We start from the raw sequence: 19,130 nt of genomic DNA, 5'->3' as shown, positions 1-19,130 counted from the left end.
CATACATACATACATACATACATACATACATACATACATACATACATACATACATACATACATACATACATGAACATACATAAATGAAGTTTGAAGTCCACTAAATGTCCTGGTATGTTTGCAGTAATAAACCATATTTTAAGAAAACAAATTTTATTTCTAATACACAGACATTTAACCTGATGTATGTGGTAGCTTTTCTGTTACTTTTGTGGTAACTCAGTTTAATGGCACAATTATGAATGATTCCTAAAGTCCCTCGCGCGCAGACCTGACATTGCCATAAACATTGAACATGCTGAAAATCACATTCAGACATGCATTCTTGATGCTGGTGCGCCACCTGGTGGGCATTATGAATATCCCAGAGCAAAAATAATTATCACAACAAAGAGAAATAAAGACAAAAAAAGGTAGATAGAGAAATGGCGTAGATCAGGGTTCTGCAGCCTGAGGCTCTGGAGATGCATGTGGCTAATTTACCCCTCCATAGTGACTCTGGCTGGGAAAAAAAAGCTCATATTTTGAAGTAAGGGTTCCTAAATTAGCACTGCTTTGGTTTAGATTATTTAGATTTATACATTTATGGCTAAGGTGCACATCGAAGAAAGATAAACAAAAGGTTTTTACATCAAGAGGCCTTGTTTGGGCTACGCTTCCTCCAGAATGCATAGATTTCAAATACTATGCAAAGCTTCAGTTAAAGGTTTGATCTTTTCTGATTTTTTTGTGCTGGACAACAATTTTTAGTAGCTATCCAAAGGGGAGTTGCTAAACTATATATATTTGTATGTTTTTTATGTACTTCATGTAAAGAATGAATTCATGTTTGAGTTCAGGTTAACAGCAGTAGTAAGTTGGAAAAAAGATATGGCTCAGCGAAGTGGGGCATAACAAGAGAAAATGCTATTTTTGTTTTGCCTTCACGCTAACAATGTAGCCCAAACCTGGTTCCCCCTGGGTCAGTCCTCAACTCGGATAAAACACAGGGTTGTATCAAAGTAAGGGCATCCGGCGAAAAAAATCTCTGCCAAACTGTCAAATCGGTGAAAGCTGAATCGCTGTGGGGATATACTGAAAGGTGCATTACAAGTTGTTGAAAACCTTTTGTAAAAGCACATTAGCTGCACTGGGATGATCCTGTTTGGCACAGGAAGTCTTTTATTCTAAAACAAAGTCATAGGAGCTTCTGTCAAAAGTAAAAAAGCAACTTCACATTTTGAAAAAAATGCTAGTTTCCCTTTATGTTTATGTTTATATTCAAGCCAAAAAAGAAATATAATACCATTTTTTAAGAATGCAAAGCAGTATCTAATTTTCTTAAATGTTGAAAGAAAAAAAAGACTTTGCGGCTCTGATTAGGTTTTGATCAGAAAGAAACAGTCCCAAATGACTCTACTGTTAAGGGTTGCAGACCCCTGCAATAGAGATTCATATAGACAAATACAACCGAGATGTTTCATTTATCAGCCTCTTCAGAGGTTTTCTGCCCAATAAATAATTATAAATTACATCAATAAACTGCATGTCCAGCAATTTCTTATTTGAATCTGCCCAGGATTCAAACGGAATTAGCTAGGAACCACTGTTGTTGTTGTTGTTGGGAAATGTTCAAAGACAGATGCACACTTTTGCTTTTTGTGTCTTCTTTTATTTATTAGAAATAAGAAAAGAACAGAAACTATAGGATTTGTAAAAATCAGTCTCATGTTTCACAGTGTTGATTACAGCCACTTTGAGGGTAACAGGAGTAAATACAAACCAACATTCAGAACAGCAACACAACACAGTCCAAGTGTTTTGTAAGGTCTCCCGGGCACTTTTCTACTTGGCTTTATAAAGAGGAACACACACACACACACACACACAGTCTTTAAGATAGCCTCACACAATAACTGTACTTTATATTACACTTGTACACAGCACTGAGGACTTGGTGAGACGACCTAATACATTCACATGTGGAGAGCAGTCGCCTTTCTCATGTTGGTATCCAAACAAAAAACGCGCACAGGACGACTGCATGGATTTCAAGGAACAATGAAAAGTGCAAATAAGAAAGAAGTGCTCAAATTTCTCTATTTGGAATAAGCAACATTTGTTAGAAGAATTTGTCGGGAAATGACACACGTGACTTCTGTCTGCACAACGCTATACTGCCTGGATCTGCAAAGAGTTTTAAGGCTTTATAACACTGCTGCTGCCTCAAACCAAAAGACTGGAGCCATCCCAGCCTGAAAAGAGGCTTCATCATGAGCAGTTATGACATGTGTGGACCTTTTGTTTGATTCTTTCAATTATGACATGGTTATGTTTCACATTAAAGTGCAATAAATCAAAAATATATAGAGAAAACATTTCACACACACACACACACACACAAAACCTAACAAGCATTTGGAAGTTCAGCTAACAAGCATTCGTGATACAGAACAGTCAGAAGCTTTGTAGATGCAGCAACACAAGCATTTGCAGGATCTTGCCGGAGACCACTGAGGACACCAGCATTTCAAAATAAAACTACTGGACTGAACTAATGAAGATGAAAAGAGGAGAGAATTTTTTTTGGTGAAGCTTAGATGCAAAAGAAAAAAAAACAGTAAATCCTAAAGAACACCGACGTTTTTCAGAAAGCATAAGGGTGAAATAGAGGACATGGTGCCATTTAAAACATTCAAAGTAAAAGTTTATGCTTTTATTAAAAAAAACTTTTAACTTCCTGATTTTCAATGATGAGTTAAATTGAAAATAAGTCTTATTCAGTGTTTATTTCTTTTAGTTATCCCATTACCTATAATTGTTTTTCTTTTAATTTGCTATATTTCAATGTTCTTCTTTCCTGGAAGGTTTTGTGCCTGTGGAATTTTATTTTGAAATGTAATTTCTATGTTCTTGATCTAATAAAAAAAAGTTATAATTTAAGTGCTAAAATGCTTAAATAAACATTTCATTTCCTTCAAATCTGGTGGAGAAGTTCTTAATCGAAAATAATTTCTGAAGATTTTATTATGGTCCTGGACTGAACGAAAGTAAACAAATGACAGGGAAAAAAGTAAGATTTTCAGGTAAAACAGATGATAAGGTTGCTGTGCAATTCTATGGTCTTTAACTCTACAGTATGCTTCACAAAACGTTTTCCTTTAACGCTATGTTCACATTGCCCTCAACAACACGCATTAAATGGCCACATCCAATGAAAAGTCTATGTAAATGAGTGTAATCGTGCGTTTCAGACTTTTGCGTTCAAAACTCTATTGTTCTACGCAAGTTTTAAGTCCATTTTGAGCTCTACTTACAAAACACGCGGCCAGTGACGCTCATTGAAAGTTAAATCCGGTTGAACTTCAACTAATCGGCTCGACTCAGCTTTGATAGTGAAATATGGATGGCGTCCCCTTTAAGTCACAGAAGTGCAAACCGTTTGACAATTGATCATTAAGGAAGAATTACTAAATGCGATTTGTGCCTGGCCAGAATTCTATGACGCCAAGTCTTTCATATAACGGAAAGGAGCTTTAAAAAAGCCTGGAGCAAGATTTGCCAGATTTGCACCTCTTTTTACTCTTTTTACATTTTACACCAAACCTCTTCCAACTGTAGGCGGCAGACACGCGCTAGTAAACAGTAGAAAACAAAGAAGAAGCCCCCCCCTGCGTGTCCAGTGGGAACACCATGAGCCAAACACACATTCAAGAAACTGTGTTTAGGGCGCAAACGTAGCTTCAGAACAAAATAGGGACCAAAGCGGCAGTTACAGGATTTCAGCATATTTTGTAAACACTAGATTTTTAGAAATTCAAATTAGGCTCCCCAGCTGTGGATCAAAGTGCAAATAACCAGACATGAGTTTCTCCGAGGCACTCCTGTAAAAGGCCAGCTGGGAAAGGCGCTTAGGCCAGTGACCAGGAACTCAAACGCTGCCTTTTGCATGATGGAGAGGACTGAGATGCAGCTTGACGTGTGGACAAGAAATGCAACAGTTTATGCAGTTATTGTAATTTAAGACAAAATAAAGGACAACTTTGATTTAACTCTGCCCTAAAATAACCAGCTCACAATGAACAAAGTGGTCAGATCACCTAGCATAGAAAACGTAGCATGTGGAAGACTCAAACCCCCGATCGCCAATAACTGTGTAGTTTAAGACCCAAACTTTATTAAAAAAGAAGGTATAAAAGAGGAAACAAAAGAGGTGTTTTATTTCGATTTTAGATAAACTTTTCTGGAATGTTTTCTGGAATGTTTTCGGATGGAGTAGTTGGTGCGAGATGCGTTGTTGCACAGCTACATTTAGAGCGTTTGTCTTCACTACCTTCAGTCCAACTGGCCGTTCTGGCAGCCTTTCATGAACAGCTCGTCCTGCGACACGTGTCCCTCAAAGCCGTCCATGTAGATGCTGCTGGTGCTGCTGCCGCTGCTGCCCAGGAAGGTCCCGATGGCTCGGCCCTGACGGGCGTGGCCCACGGCATCACTGAACACCTTGTTGATCTGCTCCTCGGAGGGCATCCACCAGTCAGGGTTTGAGCCACAGTGCATCCGGATAAACTCTGCCAAGATTTTAGACTCATATGTTATCTTCATCATTCAGCTGAAAAAGTTGACACTTAAGGAACAGCATGCATCACATGTAAGGTGCTGTAGTACTTTGATAACCAAACTTCCAGTAAAGTTTGTAGTACGGTTTCCCTCACTAACAATATCCAAATTCCTGTTAATTGGCCATTTTCCCTCCTTGGTGTCAGGTGAGCCTCTACTGTGTTTATGATGTGAATGAGTGGCAAATTTGGCTTCATCCTTTTAAAGCTACTTTCACACTGGCCTCGGCATCGCGCGTTCTGGCAGCCACTTCCAATGAAAACTCTATGTAAATGCCATTAAATAGACCGTTTTTGGGCTCAACGTACAAAACATGCCGCCATTGAAGCCGCGTTATAGGTTAGACCTATAGGATGAACTATGACCAATCAGGGACTCAGATTTGGTAGCGATTTATGGCTAGCATCCTTTTTAATTCACGGAAGTACCAACCATTTGAAAATTGATCATGAAGGAGAAATCAATAAGTTTGTTCGCAGAGGGAATTCTATGACACCACGTGTTTAATGTATTGCAATAGAGCTGTCAAAAAAAAAAAAAAAACCTGGAGCAAAGATTCACCAGATTTGCACCACTATTGCATTTCACACCAAAACTTTTCCCACGGTGAATACATGTGCAAGTCTCTGGTATATGGAGTTGGTATATGGAGTTGGTAGCAACAGTCCATTAGGAACATCATAGGTTAAAAGCGTGTTCAGCAACCTGTGGTCAGCTCGTTCTTGAATGCGGCACACATGCACGCCGTGAACATAGCATGACAGTCTCTCATGTTGCAGGCATTAAGTCAAACACAAGACAACCGAGGCTAGAAGACGATTCCTAACACTTTGAAACTGAGCAGGAGGACAAAGACCAATACAGCATTGGAACAGAGGCTGGAAGACCCATTCCAATGAAAATTGCATATTTGGTGTATTTAACATGTTTTTTGTAACACTTTTCTGATGACCGAGGACATATATTAAGAAAATTAAGCCTAAAATAGCAGTTCTGAATAGTTCATTCATTTTCATTCATTCATCTTCTTAACCGTTTATTCCCTTTCGGGGTAGCGGGGTTGCTGGAGCCTATCCCGGCTACTTGGGCGTGGGCAAGGGATACCCTGGACTGGTCGCCAGTCTGTCGCAGGGTAGAATATCCTCAATCACACATCCATTCACTCTCACACTCACACCTATGGACAATTTAGAGTTGCCAATCAACCTATGTAGCATGTTTTTGGACGGTGGGAGGAAGCCGGAGATCCCGGAGAAAACCCACGCATGCACGGGGAGAACATGCAACTCCACACAGAAAGGTCCCCCATTGATGTTGTGTTTTTCATGTCCCCAGCAGGGACTTGAACCGGGGGCCTTCTTGCTGTGAGGCAAGAGCGCTAACCACTGCGCTGAATAGTTCTGTATCTAAATCATTGCGAATCAGGACTAGATGAAAAAAAATTGTTTGAAAAAGATTGGATTTGTTATGTAGAAAATACGCTGTGTGGGCCAGAAGCTCCCTGCTCTGCTCCATTTTGATCATCCACTTGCAGACAAATATATCCATGAACGTTTTTGTTTTCCTCGTCTGAGCTGGCATCTGGCTCACATGTGCAGCTGGATAGCTCTGATATTGCTCTCCATTTTTGTTGCACCCTTTAAAAACATTGTTTTTGTGGTATGTCTCTCACACTCAGCATCTGCACGCTCATACCTGAACACAATTTTAGAGACCCCATATGTGACGGTCAACCAAGCTATTAAGTTCAGCTAGAAAAAATGTGCTTCTCTGCTGACATCTGCAGACTAGATGTAAAAAATTGTCACTGCATATATTCATTCTTCATTTTCTTGCTTCATCCTAGCCAGACATGCATGCTTTTTTTTTTTTTACAAATTTAATGGTCTGGTGGGGTTTTCAGAAAATGCACGATCAAAATGTTACTTTTTTGATGTTTTGGAATATTTAATACGTGAATATAAAGCAAAAATCTAATTTGTAACAAATTTGCATGAAATTGAAAGCCATTGAGCTCAACCAATGATTTTCAGGAAGCCGTACCTCTGAGGCAGCTGACTTTGACAGGGTTGAGCGGTCGCCGTTCCAGACCCGGCTCTCCTGAGTGCGCCGAACGCTTCCTTTTGCCCAAGCCACAGGAGAACTTCAGCTCGTCTGTGGTGAAGACGTAGCGGATCAGGTAGCGAAGCAGCCGGCGGCCATCTTTCTTGGAAGAGTTCACAGCTTCGTCCCACTGCTTGTTGGTGATGTAGAGAGGATAATTCTCCAGAAGCTGCTTGCTGCCCTGCAAGGACGAGGAAACAGGCCATAAACCAAACTGCAGCTGTCCGTTTCAGTACAACACATCAATCACGTTTACATGCAAAACTTTAAAAGTTCGACGAACCTCAAAGGCCGTTTGCCGCTCCTCCTCCTGTAGAGACAGAACGTTTAATTCTGTGTTGTCAAATAATAAAACATGGATCTTATCTTTCAACAGTAGTTCCTGCTATTAAAAGCTTCAAAAAGCTGTGGATATTCAGTGGTGGGAGTTTGGTTCTCACCTCAGTGAGCTGCTCCTCCGGCAGTGGTTGGGTCAGCTGGTTATGGAACTCAAGAACTGTCTTGAAGTATTCAAGAACATTTTGACAGGGAACTGTGAAAGAAAACATTAAGAAATGAGGTTGAAATTCCCCAAAAATCACTAAACAACAATTTTTCAGCAAATATCTCCCAATGTGCGTCTCTTTACACAGTCATTTTCAAGATTTTGCACTTACTGGACTGAATTCAGTACTTTTTTTGGTAGAAAAAAGAAGACATTAAGGCATTACCCAAAAATGTATTCATCTAAGAGCTGCAGAATGAAGTGAATAAGGCTTTTAAAGAATTAAAAAAAAGACCACCAGAACCAGATAAGCTTTAATCAGGCAATATGCAAGAGAGAATATATGTATGCGTAAGAGAATATATGTATGCGAAAGAGAGTATATATGACTGTGAGAGCAAGAATGTATGAATGTGAATGGTTCAGAATAAATAATGTCTTATACGGCCCCTCATACAATATTGTTTCTTCTTGTAGTCATTTATTTTCATTGATGTCTTGGATTCCATAATCAACTGTCTGGCTTTCTTGTTTCCACAATTTGCTCAAAATAATTGATGAACACAGCGATAAGCTTGTCGTTCATTCTTTTAGAGCAGAATGCATCTTTCTGCAGAAAGAGAGTATGTAGCTGCAGGGGGCTGCCGGTGCAGGTGCATCCAGGCTGAACTCTCAGTTATTCTGTGACAGCTTCAGCACTCCATCTTTGCACAGACTCTTGTCAAAATTTGCAGCTCAGCGGTTGAAGGAGCCACATTAGAAGCTTTAGAATGAAAAAATAATCAGTGATGTCAACAATGTCCTTTACATTCTAGCTAGTTTGTGTTTTAACAATATTTGGTTTTACTATTAAGCTGTAGAATTGAAATCTGTGAACATCTTAAGCATATAAACCGTATTTTATTATTTCTGTGGTGATGTGTACACATGCATCTGTCCATGTGCAACACCTGTGTGAAGACATTCATATTTCACTACCACTGCTCATTTTCTTCTGCCAGAAGCTAGAGGCTCTATTTATTTCTAATATTTCAAAATAAAAGATTTAAGGTCCAAATCACTTGGACTCTAAAACCTTCATGACTGGCTAGGAGTTTTCAACAATGATAATAAACCTTCTGCTTTTGGGGTATTATTGCATAACGTATGGTGTTGTATAAATCTTGTGACTTCACTTCAGAGGTTCCAAAATCCCGACTGTGTCCGGAATTAAGGAAAAATGTTTTGTTGCGTTACTTTATTCCCAATAAAAGCTAGTTTGGATTTCTGAGGTTTTAGATTAGAATTTTAAGTTTTGCAAACAGGAAATTTGATGCAAAAAGGAAAGTGAAGAAAAGTGAAGCTGACGCAACTTGTTAAAAACAGTCAATCTTGTGCCTTTAAATCATCAGAGCCGTACCTGGAATGTTCTCCAGTTTATTGCGGAGTTCCTCGTTTTCCTGCTGTAGAGACAACACCTCCTGCTCCAGCTCCAGACATCGCGGACAGCAGCTCTCTTCCTCCTCCTCCTCCTCCTCCTCCTCCTCAGGCAGGGTGGATGATGGATGTCCGTACGACTCAGAGGGAGTCGGGGAGCGCCATCCTCCCAGATTGTGTCTAGAAGGAGACACCCATAACCCTGGCTCTGCTGACGGACACAGCTCATCTTCCAGACCTGCTGCCAGATGGAGCTGCTGCTGAGGGCCGGACAGCAGGTAGTTGTGTAGAGAGTCTGTGAAGATGCGAAGCACGGCAGAGGTCTGCTGCTGGTTTAGATGGCTTTGTTGGGCCTCCTCCTCTGGGTCTGTCGTAGAAGAGCTCTCCTCAAATTTGAGCCGCCCCTGTGAAGAGCAGTGAAGCCCTCGAGGGTCTCCTCGCCCGCCTTCAAGCTTGATGCTGGCGTTCAGACAGGAGGAAGAGGAGGGCTCCAGGAGGCGGCCGTTGTTGAGGAGGCCGAGGACTCGGCTACACTGCTGAGCAAAGGCGTCCAGGATGAGCCGGTTCTCTGTGATGGAGAAAGGAGAACCAGAGATCAGAGGACGACTGCAGTCTAGAGGACTTGGTCTGTTGTTTTTTCTGAGCTTGCAATACAAATATTGCTGCTCTTATTACAAATATTGAATGGTAAAACAATAAAAAGAAATGCACTAAATCTATTGCAAACAAAGGCTGCTTGTCAATGTTTATTCTGTCATAAAACTGCTGTAAAAGCCTCAAAAGGCGAGTCTCATGGATTGCAATATGATCCACGCAAATTCCACCTTTAATAAACACCATCTTATTATATAACAGAACCTTTATTAGCAACCAGATACTAACAATCATCAGAAATCTGACTCAATGAGTGTGCAATAAAGTCCTTTATCCTGCAACAAAATAATGACTCCTTAGCTACGTTCACATCAGCCTCCTCAACACGCGTTCATGGGGCTACTTCCTATGAAAAGTCTATGTAAACGCTCGTATATGAGCATTTTGGGCTCCCGTGTTCAAAATTCCCGCTTTCACATGTAGCTGAAGCTACACAACCGTTTTCAGGCTCGACATGGAAAAGGATACAGAATGGTTATTCTGACCAATAGAATGACTGAGTAATAGATCTATATTTCTCTATTAACGTCTATGGGATTTTGGCTTCTTGGATCACTTCCTGTTTGGAACGCAAGGGGGGAGGAGTCAATCGGTCCAGATCTCATGTACAGTCAATGGTTTTAATGCACTACGTCAGCTGTGTAATGATTCAGGCTTGCATTCAAATCTCAGTGTTAGCTTTTAACATTAAAACTTTTCAGAAAGTCCAAGCTGGAGTCATTACTTTTAACAATTTTGATGTAATTATTAGTTCAATGTAAAGTGGATCATAGGGGTCACAGTTATTATGCAAAAGAAAAGTACATGTACATGTGTGGCCAACAACAACTTCTGCAGCAGAGAAATGGAACGGCCCTCGGATCCTGACCGTGTTCTTGAAATGTCGGTAGGATTATGTTGATTTATTCAGACGTCAATAAACTGTAAGGTCACAGTCTCAGCTGTGACAAAGACCGTCTGCACTGTTATTGTGCAGGGACAGACCTCGGCAGGCATTTCCACGGCACGTCTGAATGAAATGATCTCACGCTCCTCCATGTAATGATCATCAATCCTCCAGCTGCACATGAACACACATGCAAACAGGCGGGGGGAAAATGAGCAGCGTGACAGTCCCTGCGTTGCCATTCCCTCAAACGCGTCTATCAGCCGCTGCAGATGTGCTGGATTTATTATGTGTGCATTCACCATTTCACTTCTATCTGATATCACCCCGCGGCGCCCTCCCTTCTCCCCCTGGTTCTGTGGCACTGAGAGCTGAGAGCCTCATAAAATTTCATTAAAAACAACACGGCCGGCAGAGGCAAATTTATGAGGCCCATTTGTTTTAATCACAACTCTGTGGAAGGCTGATTCCACTGTTTGTGTGCTGCTTCTGTGAAGAGGAGATACAGACCTGCTCTAAAAGGTTTTGCAGATTAAAAAATAAAACCCAAACGTGTCATTTCTTGCACGAAGAAGCTCCAGAACTAAGTGGAACTAAATTCTGCATCGTTTGCAATAAACATACTTAAGAAAAGTCATTAATTGTTAAGATGTTATCATAAAATAAGTCTCTGAGCAGCTGTGATTGATAACAGAGGGATCTTCTGCATTGAATTTAGGAGCTGCCAGAGTTTTGTTGTAAAAAGCTGGTTCCTGTGGGCCCGCCCTCCACATGGGGGACACATTTCATCCTGTTCAGGCCTCTAATGAACAGCAGCTGAGGAGAAAAGAAAAACACCAGTAGGGAACAATACGTTTCAGCAGGAGGCTGGTGAGGGTCCCTGCTGGCCACACGCGCACAAACACGAGTGTCGTTCTCACCACATGCGTTAGGAGCGAATCCGTCACTGCTGTTGACATGGAAACGTGGGGGGAAAAACTTCAAATGTGAGGAAAACAAAAGCTCTTGAGTGGAGCTGCCTCAGACCTGTAGGGGCCACTCAGAGTCTGGAGCCCACCTGTGCTGATGCCATATGTGCAGTCTGGAGAGAAACGAGGCTCTGCCGCTCCTCCCGAAAGCCGCCGCCGCTGCTGCTGCTGCTGCTGCTGCTGCTGGGGACCAAAGGATGCTGTGGATGTGGGGACCCTGCTGCTGGGCCTGGCCTCACTCCCGAGACGATGCTGCTGGCTGCTGCTGCTGCTGCTGATGGCAGCGCTGGGTTGGTGGAGCTGCGGCAGACGCTGCTGCTGCTGTTGGGGATGAGGCTGCTCCGGGTGAAAAGTGAAGGGATGCCCGTCGCCAAACACAGCCACCACGGCGGAGCGCTCAAAGCGCGGCTTGCCCGCTGAGCGCTTGCTCTGGAAGGGTTTGAGGCAGCTGAACGGACCCCGCTGCTGCCGGCACAGCTTCGGGGCGCACGGCCCCTCATCAGCGGCCTGCAGATCTCCATCCATTCCCGCTCAGGTGGCTGTGGTGAAGCGGGTTGACAGCTGATAAGAGCGACAGATCCGGTCGTCACCGTCTGGCTCGGTTTCCCGGTGCGCGTAAAGGGCGGACCGCTTTACTGACAAGGCGCCGCTCCAATCCTCAGTCGGGGGCGCAGACAGAGAGACTCATCCAGAGGGAAATACAGGCGGGACTTGAGCGCCGCCGCCGCCTCCTTCCCAGCCGACATCCTCACGGAGAACAACGGGGATGCAGCCTCACAATACAACCAGGATGAATGGAAAAAACATTAGTGCAGAGGCCATTTTTTATCTAAAGCTTTTATTTCAAGCTCAAAAAGTTAAATAAAAAAAAAGCTTTTTGGCAGTAGATGCAACTTTGCGTGGGTTAATTCAAAGTTATAAATCAATAATGTAATAAATCCATTACATTTATTTCTTGACAATAAAGCATCTTTTTGATGACAGTAACCTTTAAATATAATTAGAATTTTTTTTAATTAAAAATCAAGAAAGAAATAGATAAATAAGAAACATTTCACTTCAAGAGTGTACAGTGCCTCTCAGGAACAAAAGTTTGCAGTACCACAAGGGGGCGCTAACTCTATAGCTTTTGAAGCAGCAGATGAAAAAAAAACAACAACCCTGCTGCTAAATTCAGATGTTTCTGCTGGTGACTGATGCTAAAACACATGACTTAAATACATGTAATTAGAATAAAGTGGTCATAAATATTTATATATAATATGTAAATATATAATTATAGTTATGTTTCCATTGAGTCATTATCTAAATTCAGTGCACTGATTAATCTGATTCTTGAAAAATATACCACAAAAAACTTTATTTCTAAACATTGCATCTGACAAGGAATCTCTCAGAAAATATGTTTTCCCACCATGAAATCACCCAAATTATTTGAAGTTGTTTTGTGACCGTTTGTTTTAAATTCACCCCCATTATGGATCAATATATATTAATTGTGTGATTATAATTCTGAAATCTATTTTAAAAAATATCTTCCAGTTCTGTGGTAATCACCTGTCCCTTGTGTAGTAATACAACTCATTGTAAAGTATTTTAACTTGATCCCAAATTATTTTGATTGTAAGTCCTATAACAAGGATTCAACCCAGTAACAGTGTTTATTGTAATGCGGTTAAAGACTTTAGGTAAAAGTAGCTACATCATGGCTACATCAACTACAATATGAAGCATCATACGTCAGGAGGAAAACAAGAAATCAGTATCTTTTTCCAGGACAATTGTTAATTTTCCCCAAACAACAGTAAATATCACTTTTGTAGGTTCAAACGTTGAGCTCGGCAGTGTCAGTCTAACAACAGAAACAGTCAAATGCAGAAATAATGCAAACACTTAAAAAAATGTTTAAGGATGTCAGTTCCGTGGAAGTTGGAATAAATCATTATTGATACAAAAGGGGAGGGGGGTTAATAAGCTGTTACAGCGTTGAACAAAGCTGAGGCTCGTGGTAAAAAGCTGCAATTTTATGAATAATTTATGTATTTGTCTCATATCACTTTTATTTAGATTCAAGTAGAAAATAAATGATTAACCCCCCCAAAAAAAAGACAAAAAAATACGATTTTGGTTGTTATTAGTAGTTTTAGTATAGGGACTTGCACATTAGGATGAACACTACACATCAGCAACCCATAAAATATTTCTAAAGATAATTTTTTTTGAAATACTTGCGTGATGTTTATATTTCTTGCTCTAAAATGTATCTTGTGGTTTACTTTAATTTGCAAAGTTAGGGAACACATTGATTTCAGAAAATCACCAAGCTATTAAATATAGTTTATTTTTGGGGGTTTAGAATTGGGGGCCACAGGGACCAAAAGGTCAGATGGGACCCCCATTTTGAAATCATGATTGTTTGCAGGAACACAAGACACATAAATTGACCACAAGAAATAAAAAAAATGAACAGAAAGATGCAACCAGGAGTTCATCATTTTCTTTTGCAAAGGGGAAAAAAACAGTAAAAATCAATCACATTCAATCAAAACATTAAAAGAAGCATAAATGGTAGGGATTAGGGAAAAATGTAAATATGTCTCCTGCTTGGACAAACGTGTTGCAGTTGGAGTTTTGCCTCCACCGTCACATCTGCTTACAGCGGCCAAAGCGCGAGGACGCGCACGTTGTGTGGTGGGGGCTGTGCGTGCGCGCGTACCCAGAGTTTAGCAGCAGATCAGTGGTGAGGGGATCTCAGTTGGAACACAGGCTCTCTGGCGCGCTGGAGGGACTTCACTTGACTCCGCTGCTTGAATCAGTTTTGGACATTTCCGTCTGGATCTACAGGATTTATTTGTGGTTCCGCAGCATCTCACACGTCTGGATCTGCATCTCAGGATCCTGCACGTCTGGATGCTCTAAAAGATGAAGGTCCCAAAAGTCTCCGCGCGCAGCTCCTGCCTCACACTCAGCACGCGGACCTGAACTCGGACGGGCTCGGAGCGCAGAGCCACCGACCGACCGCCGGGATGGAGCGCCTGCTGAACTGCCTGCTGCTGGGGTATCTGACCTGGAACCTGCGGATCTCTGACGCCCAGGGGGAGTACTGTCACGGCTGGCTGGACACCAGTGGGAATTATCACGAGGGCTTTCAGTGTCCCGAGGACTTTGACACGGCGGACGCCACCGTGTGCTGCGGCACCTGCGCGCTGCGCTACTGCTGCGCTGCCGCGGAGGCGCGGCTGGATCAGGGCAGCTGCACCAACGACAGGGAGGTGGACGACACCGAGTTCGCAGCGCGTAAGTTCCGAGTGAGAACAAGTTCTGGAGAGCAGTTTAGAACTTGTACCTCACAGAGAAGTTAGTCTGCGTAAAACAGGGTGGAAAAATAACTTTTTTCCTCTTTAAATGGGTTGGAGCTGAATGTTTAACAGGTGGAAATTCATGCTGAGCATAGATGTTGGCAGCCGTGGAGAGGTCAGAGGTCATCTGAACAGGACTGGTTACTTCCAAGTGCCTATTGTATTCCTTCTTATTCTTTTAAATAATGAAACTGAAGGTTTTTGGAATAATTCTAAATTCAACCCATTTATTTTCACCTTCTCAGATGTTTTTCAATTCTAAATTTGTCATTTTACAGCCCCAGCAACCCAAAGAGTTCCTTGTGTTTCAAAGTTGTTTTTCCAGCAAAATCCAAGCATAGAGTTCATCTTACACCCACTTGAATTTGGGCCCCAGAAGCCTCATTTTACCTCGCCACACTCCAGATTGTTATCAGTGAAACAGGATCAGATCCTGATGATGCGGCGTGTCCATTTATCCTAATGTTCTCCAAATAAACTCCCAGCGGGCCTTTCTGCGCCGCCACACATAAACCAAATTCACGCTGAGGGCTCGCTCATCATCAAACCTAATCAGAACATTTGGATGGAGCAGTTCAGCCCTGACACCTTTCTAAACCTGTTGGGGTGAAGCTGCTGCTGGATGGGAGGGGTTTTGACCCCTTCATGCCTGAATTTATTCCAAAATATATATAAAAAAAAAATTTCTTCAATGTTTTTTCCATTTAAGGTGATGCTAAATTAATTAGAGTTCTGATTAAACGGAACAGTGGAAATTAGTGCAAACGGAATCATTTTAGTCTGTCATTCCAGGAAAAAAAATCATAATTTTAGATTTTTTAGCCACTGTTTGTGTTTTCTGGGAGGTTTTATTTCTTGAATAAACACAAATTTTTCCCTCAGTATGAATGATTCTAAGAAGTAATACATACAACATCAGTCCATTCTAAAGATGTTTTTATTTTATTTTACAAAAGGGGAAAAAGTAGCTTTTTTCCTTTCCTGAAACGGATCTTTTTTAATCACATTTGCTCAATTTATGGTTTCAGATTCGGTTTTTTCCAACATGTTTTGGTAGAAACACCTTCAGCATGTTTTTGACCACAATACTCAGTTTAAAGCCGAACCATATGTTACAGCCTTGAAGCGAGTCGCTGCAGTAGTACTGCATACGTTTGCATGTGTTTATGTTCAAAGTGTCACACATGCGTGTTGTGCTAAATGTAATGTATTTCATGTAAGAATCCACCTCAAAGTGCTGTAGGTAGAAAAACAAACAGCACATTAAAAACATCGTCCTCCATACATCACAAATCATTTATCAAACCGAAACAAAACCCAAAAATGAAGGTTTGACGCCAATGGTGGGGAAATTGTAGCCAAACATTTTGTTTTTCAGGAGGTTCTTGTACTTTTAGTCTGTTTTGCTCCTATATTTGAATCTTCCTTATTGAAACCAAATGAGAGAAAATTCAATCTAAAATAATATTTTCAAAAACTCTGAAATTTTAGCTCCAAAGAGCATTTGAACTGTTAGCAGTGCTGTTGTTGCAATATTGCAGTTTAACTCTCATAAAGAACTGATTTATAGGCTAATATTAGGTTTGTAAACATGGAATAATTTCAAGCTTTATCATTTGTGGTCATTTTAGCTTTTGTTTTGGTTCTGTTTACCAAAATCTTTGGATTTTAGTCAGCCAAGTTAAAATTTCTTTGTAGCTTTTGCCCATGATGGTGAGTTTTTACATCAGTTTACTTACTTTAGACGTAATTACTTTAAATACCTTATAAACTTGAGCATTATGGTTGAACATCATAAACGTTAAGAATTGTTTGCAGGAAATCTAATATTCTAGTTTCAGGGATAAGGAGGTGGTCTGTTACAGAGGCGGGGGATTCCGACTTCAGTCACATTTTAGTGAGACCGGACGTAAAACTTGAGATTTGGGACTTAAACAAACTTAAACAATATTTAATTGCTTATTCTTTTTTTTTTTACCTCATAACATGGCGGTCAGGTCCAAAAATCAAAGTTTTCTTTTCAAAACTTCTGCACTGGGAATAAAGAAACAAACCGTCTGTATTTGTGTTCCCTAAAGTTTAGTGAGTTTTTTTAAGCAGTTAAAAAATAGCTTTGTAGTAATAGTAGTAATAAAAGTAGTAGTAGTACAAGTTTATCTTTTTAAAGGCGTTTTCTTTTTTTTAGGGTAGTAGTAGTAATAGTAGTGTTTTTAAATACATTTAATAACAGTTTTTGCATTAATAAAAATGTAATTTCATTATTTTTTTTATCACAGACTAGAGACTTGAACTTATAGAGCTGGTTAGTTAGCATCTCACCTGCAACAGCCAGTTAGACTGTCTCACATGAAATCAAGGAGAATTGTGGGTATCCACGTTATTATTATTTTTTTAATCAATTTTTTTAAATCTCTGGATGCCTATTGATGCAAACATGCATCAAACCACTAAATTATCAAATGATCATAATTTAAGATCTACATGAAAGCAAAACATGAGATTTTTTTCCCCTGGGAATTAAAGCAGGTCCAGTTTTTGTAGTTTCTTCTTCTCAACAGCAGAACATCCATTTTGGATCGTTTTACTAAAATTGTAACCATCTTACATCGTATTTGACAAAGCCCAGTTCTGTTAAAGTAGTGTACAAATATCACTTCTTTCCCTTCATTTACAAACAGTTATCATTTGAACTTTTTACAGAGAAGTCCTCTTGTTCCCCAAAACCTTTTTCTGTTTTTAGACTGTAGGAGAAAAAAAGGAATTAATAAAAACGCGTCTAGGAGATTGAATCCATCTGCTAATAGTGAATGACTGACTTTGTCATCAGGTTTATCAGTGCGGTTCCATCAGAGCAGATGAAGTCATCCATGTGTCGCTCTGGGCTTTAAGCCACAGTTTTGTGTGTTTTGCAGTAAAGACTGTAACTGTTAAGTGTTATGGGAAATGAGTGAACAGAGCCGGCTGTTAACAGAGAAAAACCTGCAGCGGCATCGCATGACATGAATACTGCAGGTGTTGACGGGACGTCTTCTCCACTAACAGCAGATGTGTTTGGGTGGAAACTGACTTGGCTGTTTCGTCCCCCTCAGAACCCGTCTATGTGCCCTTCCTGATGGTGGGCAGCATCTTCGTGGCCTTTGTGGTGGTGGGCTCGCTGGTGGCCGTTTACTGCTGCACCTGCCTGCGGCCCAAACAGCCCACCCCGCAGCCCATCCGCTTCTCCCTGCGCAGCTGCCAGGGCGAGACCATCCCCATGATCCTCACCGCCGCGCCGCAGAGCCTCCGAGCCCCCTCGCGGCAGTCCAGCACGGCCACCACCAGCTCCAGCTCAGCAGGGGGGAGCAGCTCCATGAGGAGGTTTTCCCTTGGGGGCCAGGGCCCGCAGCAGCACGGCTGCCTGGTGACGGCCGCCGTCTCCTCCCCAGCCTCCACTCCCACTCCAAACCCACAAACTCTGCCTCCTCCCCCCTACACATCCCCGCCTGCGCCCCTGAGCGCAGGCGTCCAGCACCCACTGTCCCCCCCTCACAGCAGTCAGAGCGCCGGCTTCCTCCTGCCTCAGCAGTACTTCTTCCCCCTGCAGCCGGACGCTTTCACCGCCTCCAAGGGCTTTGCAGACTTTGGACAGAGCTGACATTGCTTCAACAAAGTGAGGCGTGGACTTCAGAGAGCTGGAATCAGACTCGGCCCCGCTGAGCCCGCGCTGGGGTCGAAGTGACGGCACAGCAAAGCGGAGAGCTCAACGAAGCTTCATGGGTCAAGATTTTTATGCACTTTCATTTTGGAAATGTTTTTTTCTTTTCTTTTTTTTAATTAAAGATTGAAGTTCTGAAGTTTTTTAACACCAGTGCAGATGTTTCGTGTTTTCTAAATAAGACAAGGGAAACCAGGAAGTTGTGTTTTCTTGACAATCAGACTGAAGCTGCGTTCACACCAGGCACGTGTGGCGCGTTCAAGAAGATACTGAACGTAGGTTATTGTATGCGCTTTCAGTCTATAGTGTTCACACTGGACTGTCTCCATCCGATACCAGCACGTGTGCCGACAGTTGGTACAGGTTTGGTGTAAAATGTCAAAGCGGTTCAAATCTGGTTAATGTAGCTCTAGGCTTTTCTTTTACAGCTCTATTCCGATATACAAAAGACTTGGTGTCATAGAATTCCGGCCGGGCACAAACCGTAATTATTAATTTCTCCTCTTTGATCCATTTTCAAACAGTTGGCTTTTCGGTGACTCAAAAAGGACGCCATCCTCACGTCGCTACTAAATCTGAGGCCCTGATTGGGTCAACTGGTTTAACTTTCAACGGCCGCGTGTTTTGTATGCAGAGCCCACAGGCTTAAAACTAGTGACGTGTAAATGGGCGAGTTTTGAACACGGAAGCCCCAAATCTCTCTTTACATAGACTGTTTTTTTGGGAAGTGGTCGTTTGAACGCGCTTTACCGAGCCCAGTGTGAACGTACTATGAAAGTGGACTCCTTCTCTGTGAAGACTTCTGTGAAATGTACAGCAAACATGTCCTGACTTACAGCAAATAAAAGCTGTTTCTGGGGACTTCTGCTGTCTCACACGTTCATGTTATGCATTGGAGCTAATGTAGGCTCCACAGGCATCACCAGCAGCAGGAGGAAACCAGAGCGGCGGCTACCTGTTGCTCCTCCCA

At 41.8% G+C, this 19,130-nt stretch overlaps 2 protein-coding genes across 2 annotated transcripts; one reads left to right on the top strand and one right to left on the bottom strand.

Annotated features, from left to right (window-relative positions):
* Positions 1–3,549: 3,549 nt before the first annotated feature.
* bend4 (BEN domain containing 4) lies at positions 3,550–13,313 on the bottom strand. Its single transcript, XM_011479882.3, has 6 exons — positions 11,197–13,313; positions 8,583–9,167; positions 7,140–7,231; positions 6,983–7,009; positions 6,640–6,880; positions 3,550–4,547 (listed from the first exon to the last, which is right to left on the bottom strand). Exons 1-6 carry the CDS (start codon positions 11,630–11,632, stop codon positions 4,315–4,317), a joined length of 1,614 nt encoding a protein of 537 aa, XP_011478184.2. The 5' UTR covers positions 11,633–13,313; the 3' UTR covers positions 3,550–4,314.
* Positions 13,314–13,865: 552 nt separating this feature from the next.
* shisa3 (shisa family member 3) lies at positions 13,866–19,021 on the top strand. Its single transcript, XM_004073029.4, has 2 exons — positions 13,866–14,404; positions 17,556–19,021. The coding sequence occupies exons 1-2, from the start codon at positions 14,134–14,136 to the stop codon at positions 18,098–18,100; spliced, it is 816 nt and encodes a 271-aa protein (XP_004073077.1). The 5' UTR covers positions 13,866–14,133; the 3' UTR covers positions 18,101–19,021.
* Positions 19,022–19,130: the final 109 nt, after the last annotated feature.

The sequence above is a fragment of the Oryzias latipes genome, chromosome 10 (genome assembly GCF_002234675.1).
Source record: "Oryzias latipes chromosome 10, ASM223467v1".
In the NCBI taxonomy this organism is placed as follows: Eukaryota; Metazoa; Chordata; class Actinopteri; order Beloniformes; family Adrianichthyidae; genus Oryzias; species Oryzias latipes.
This window is presented reverse-complemented; position numbering and strand designations above follow the sequence as displayed.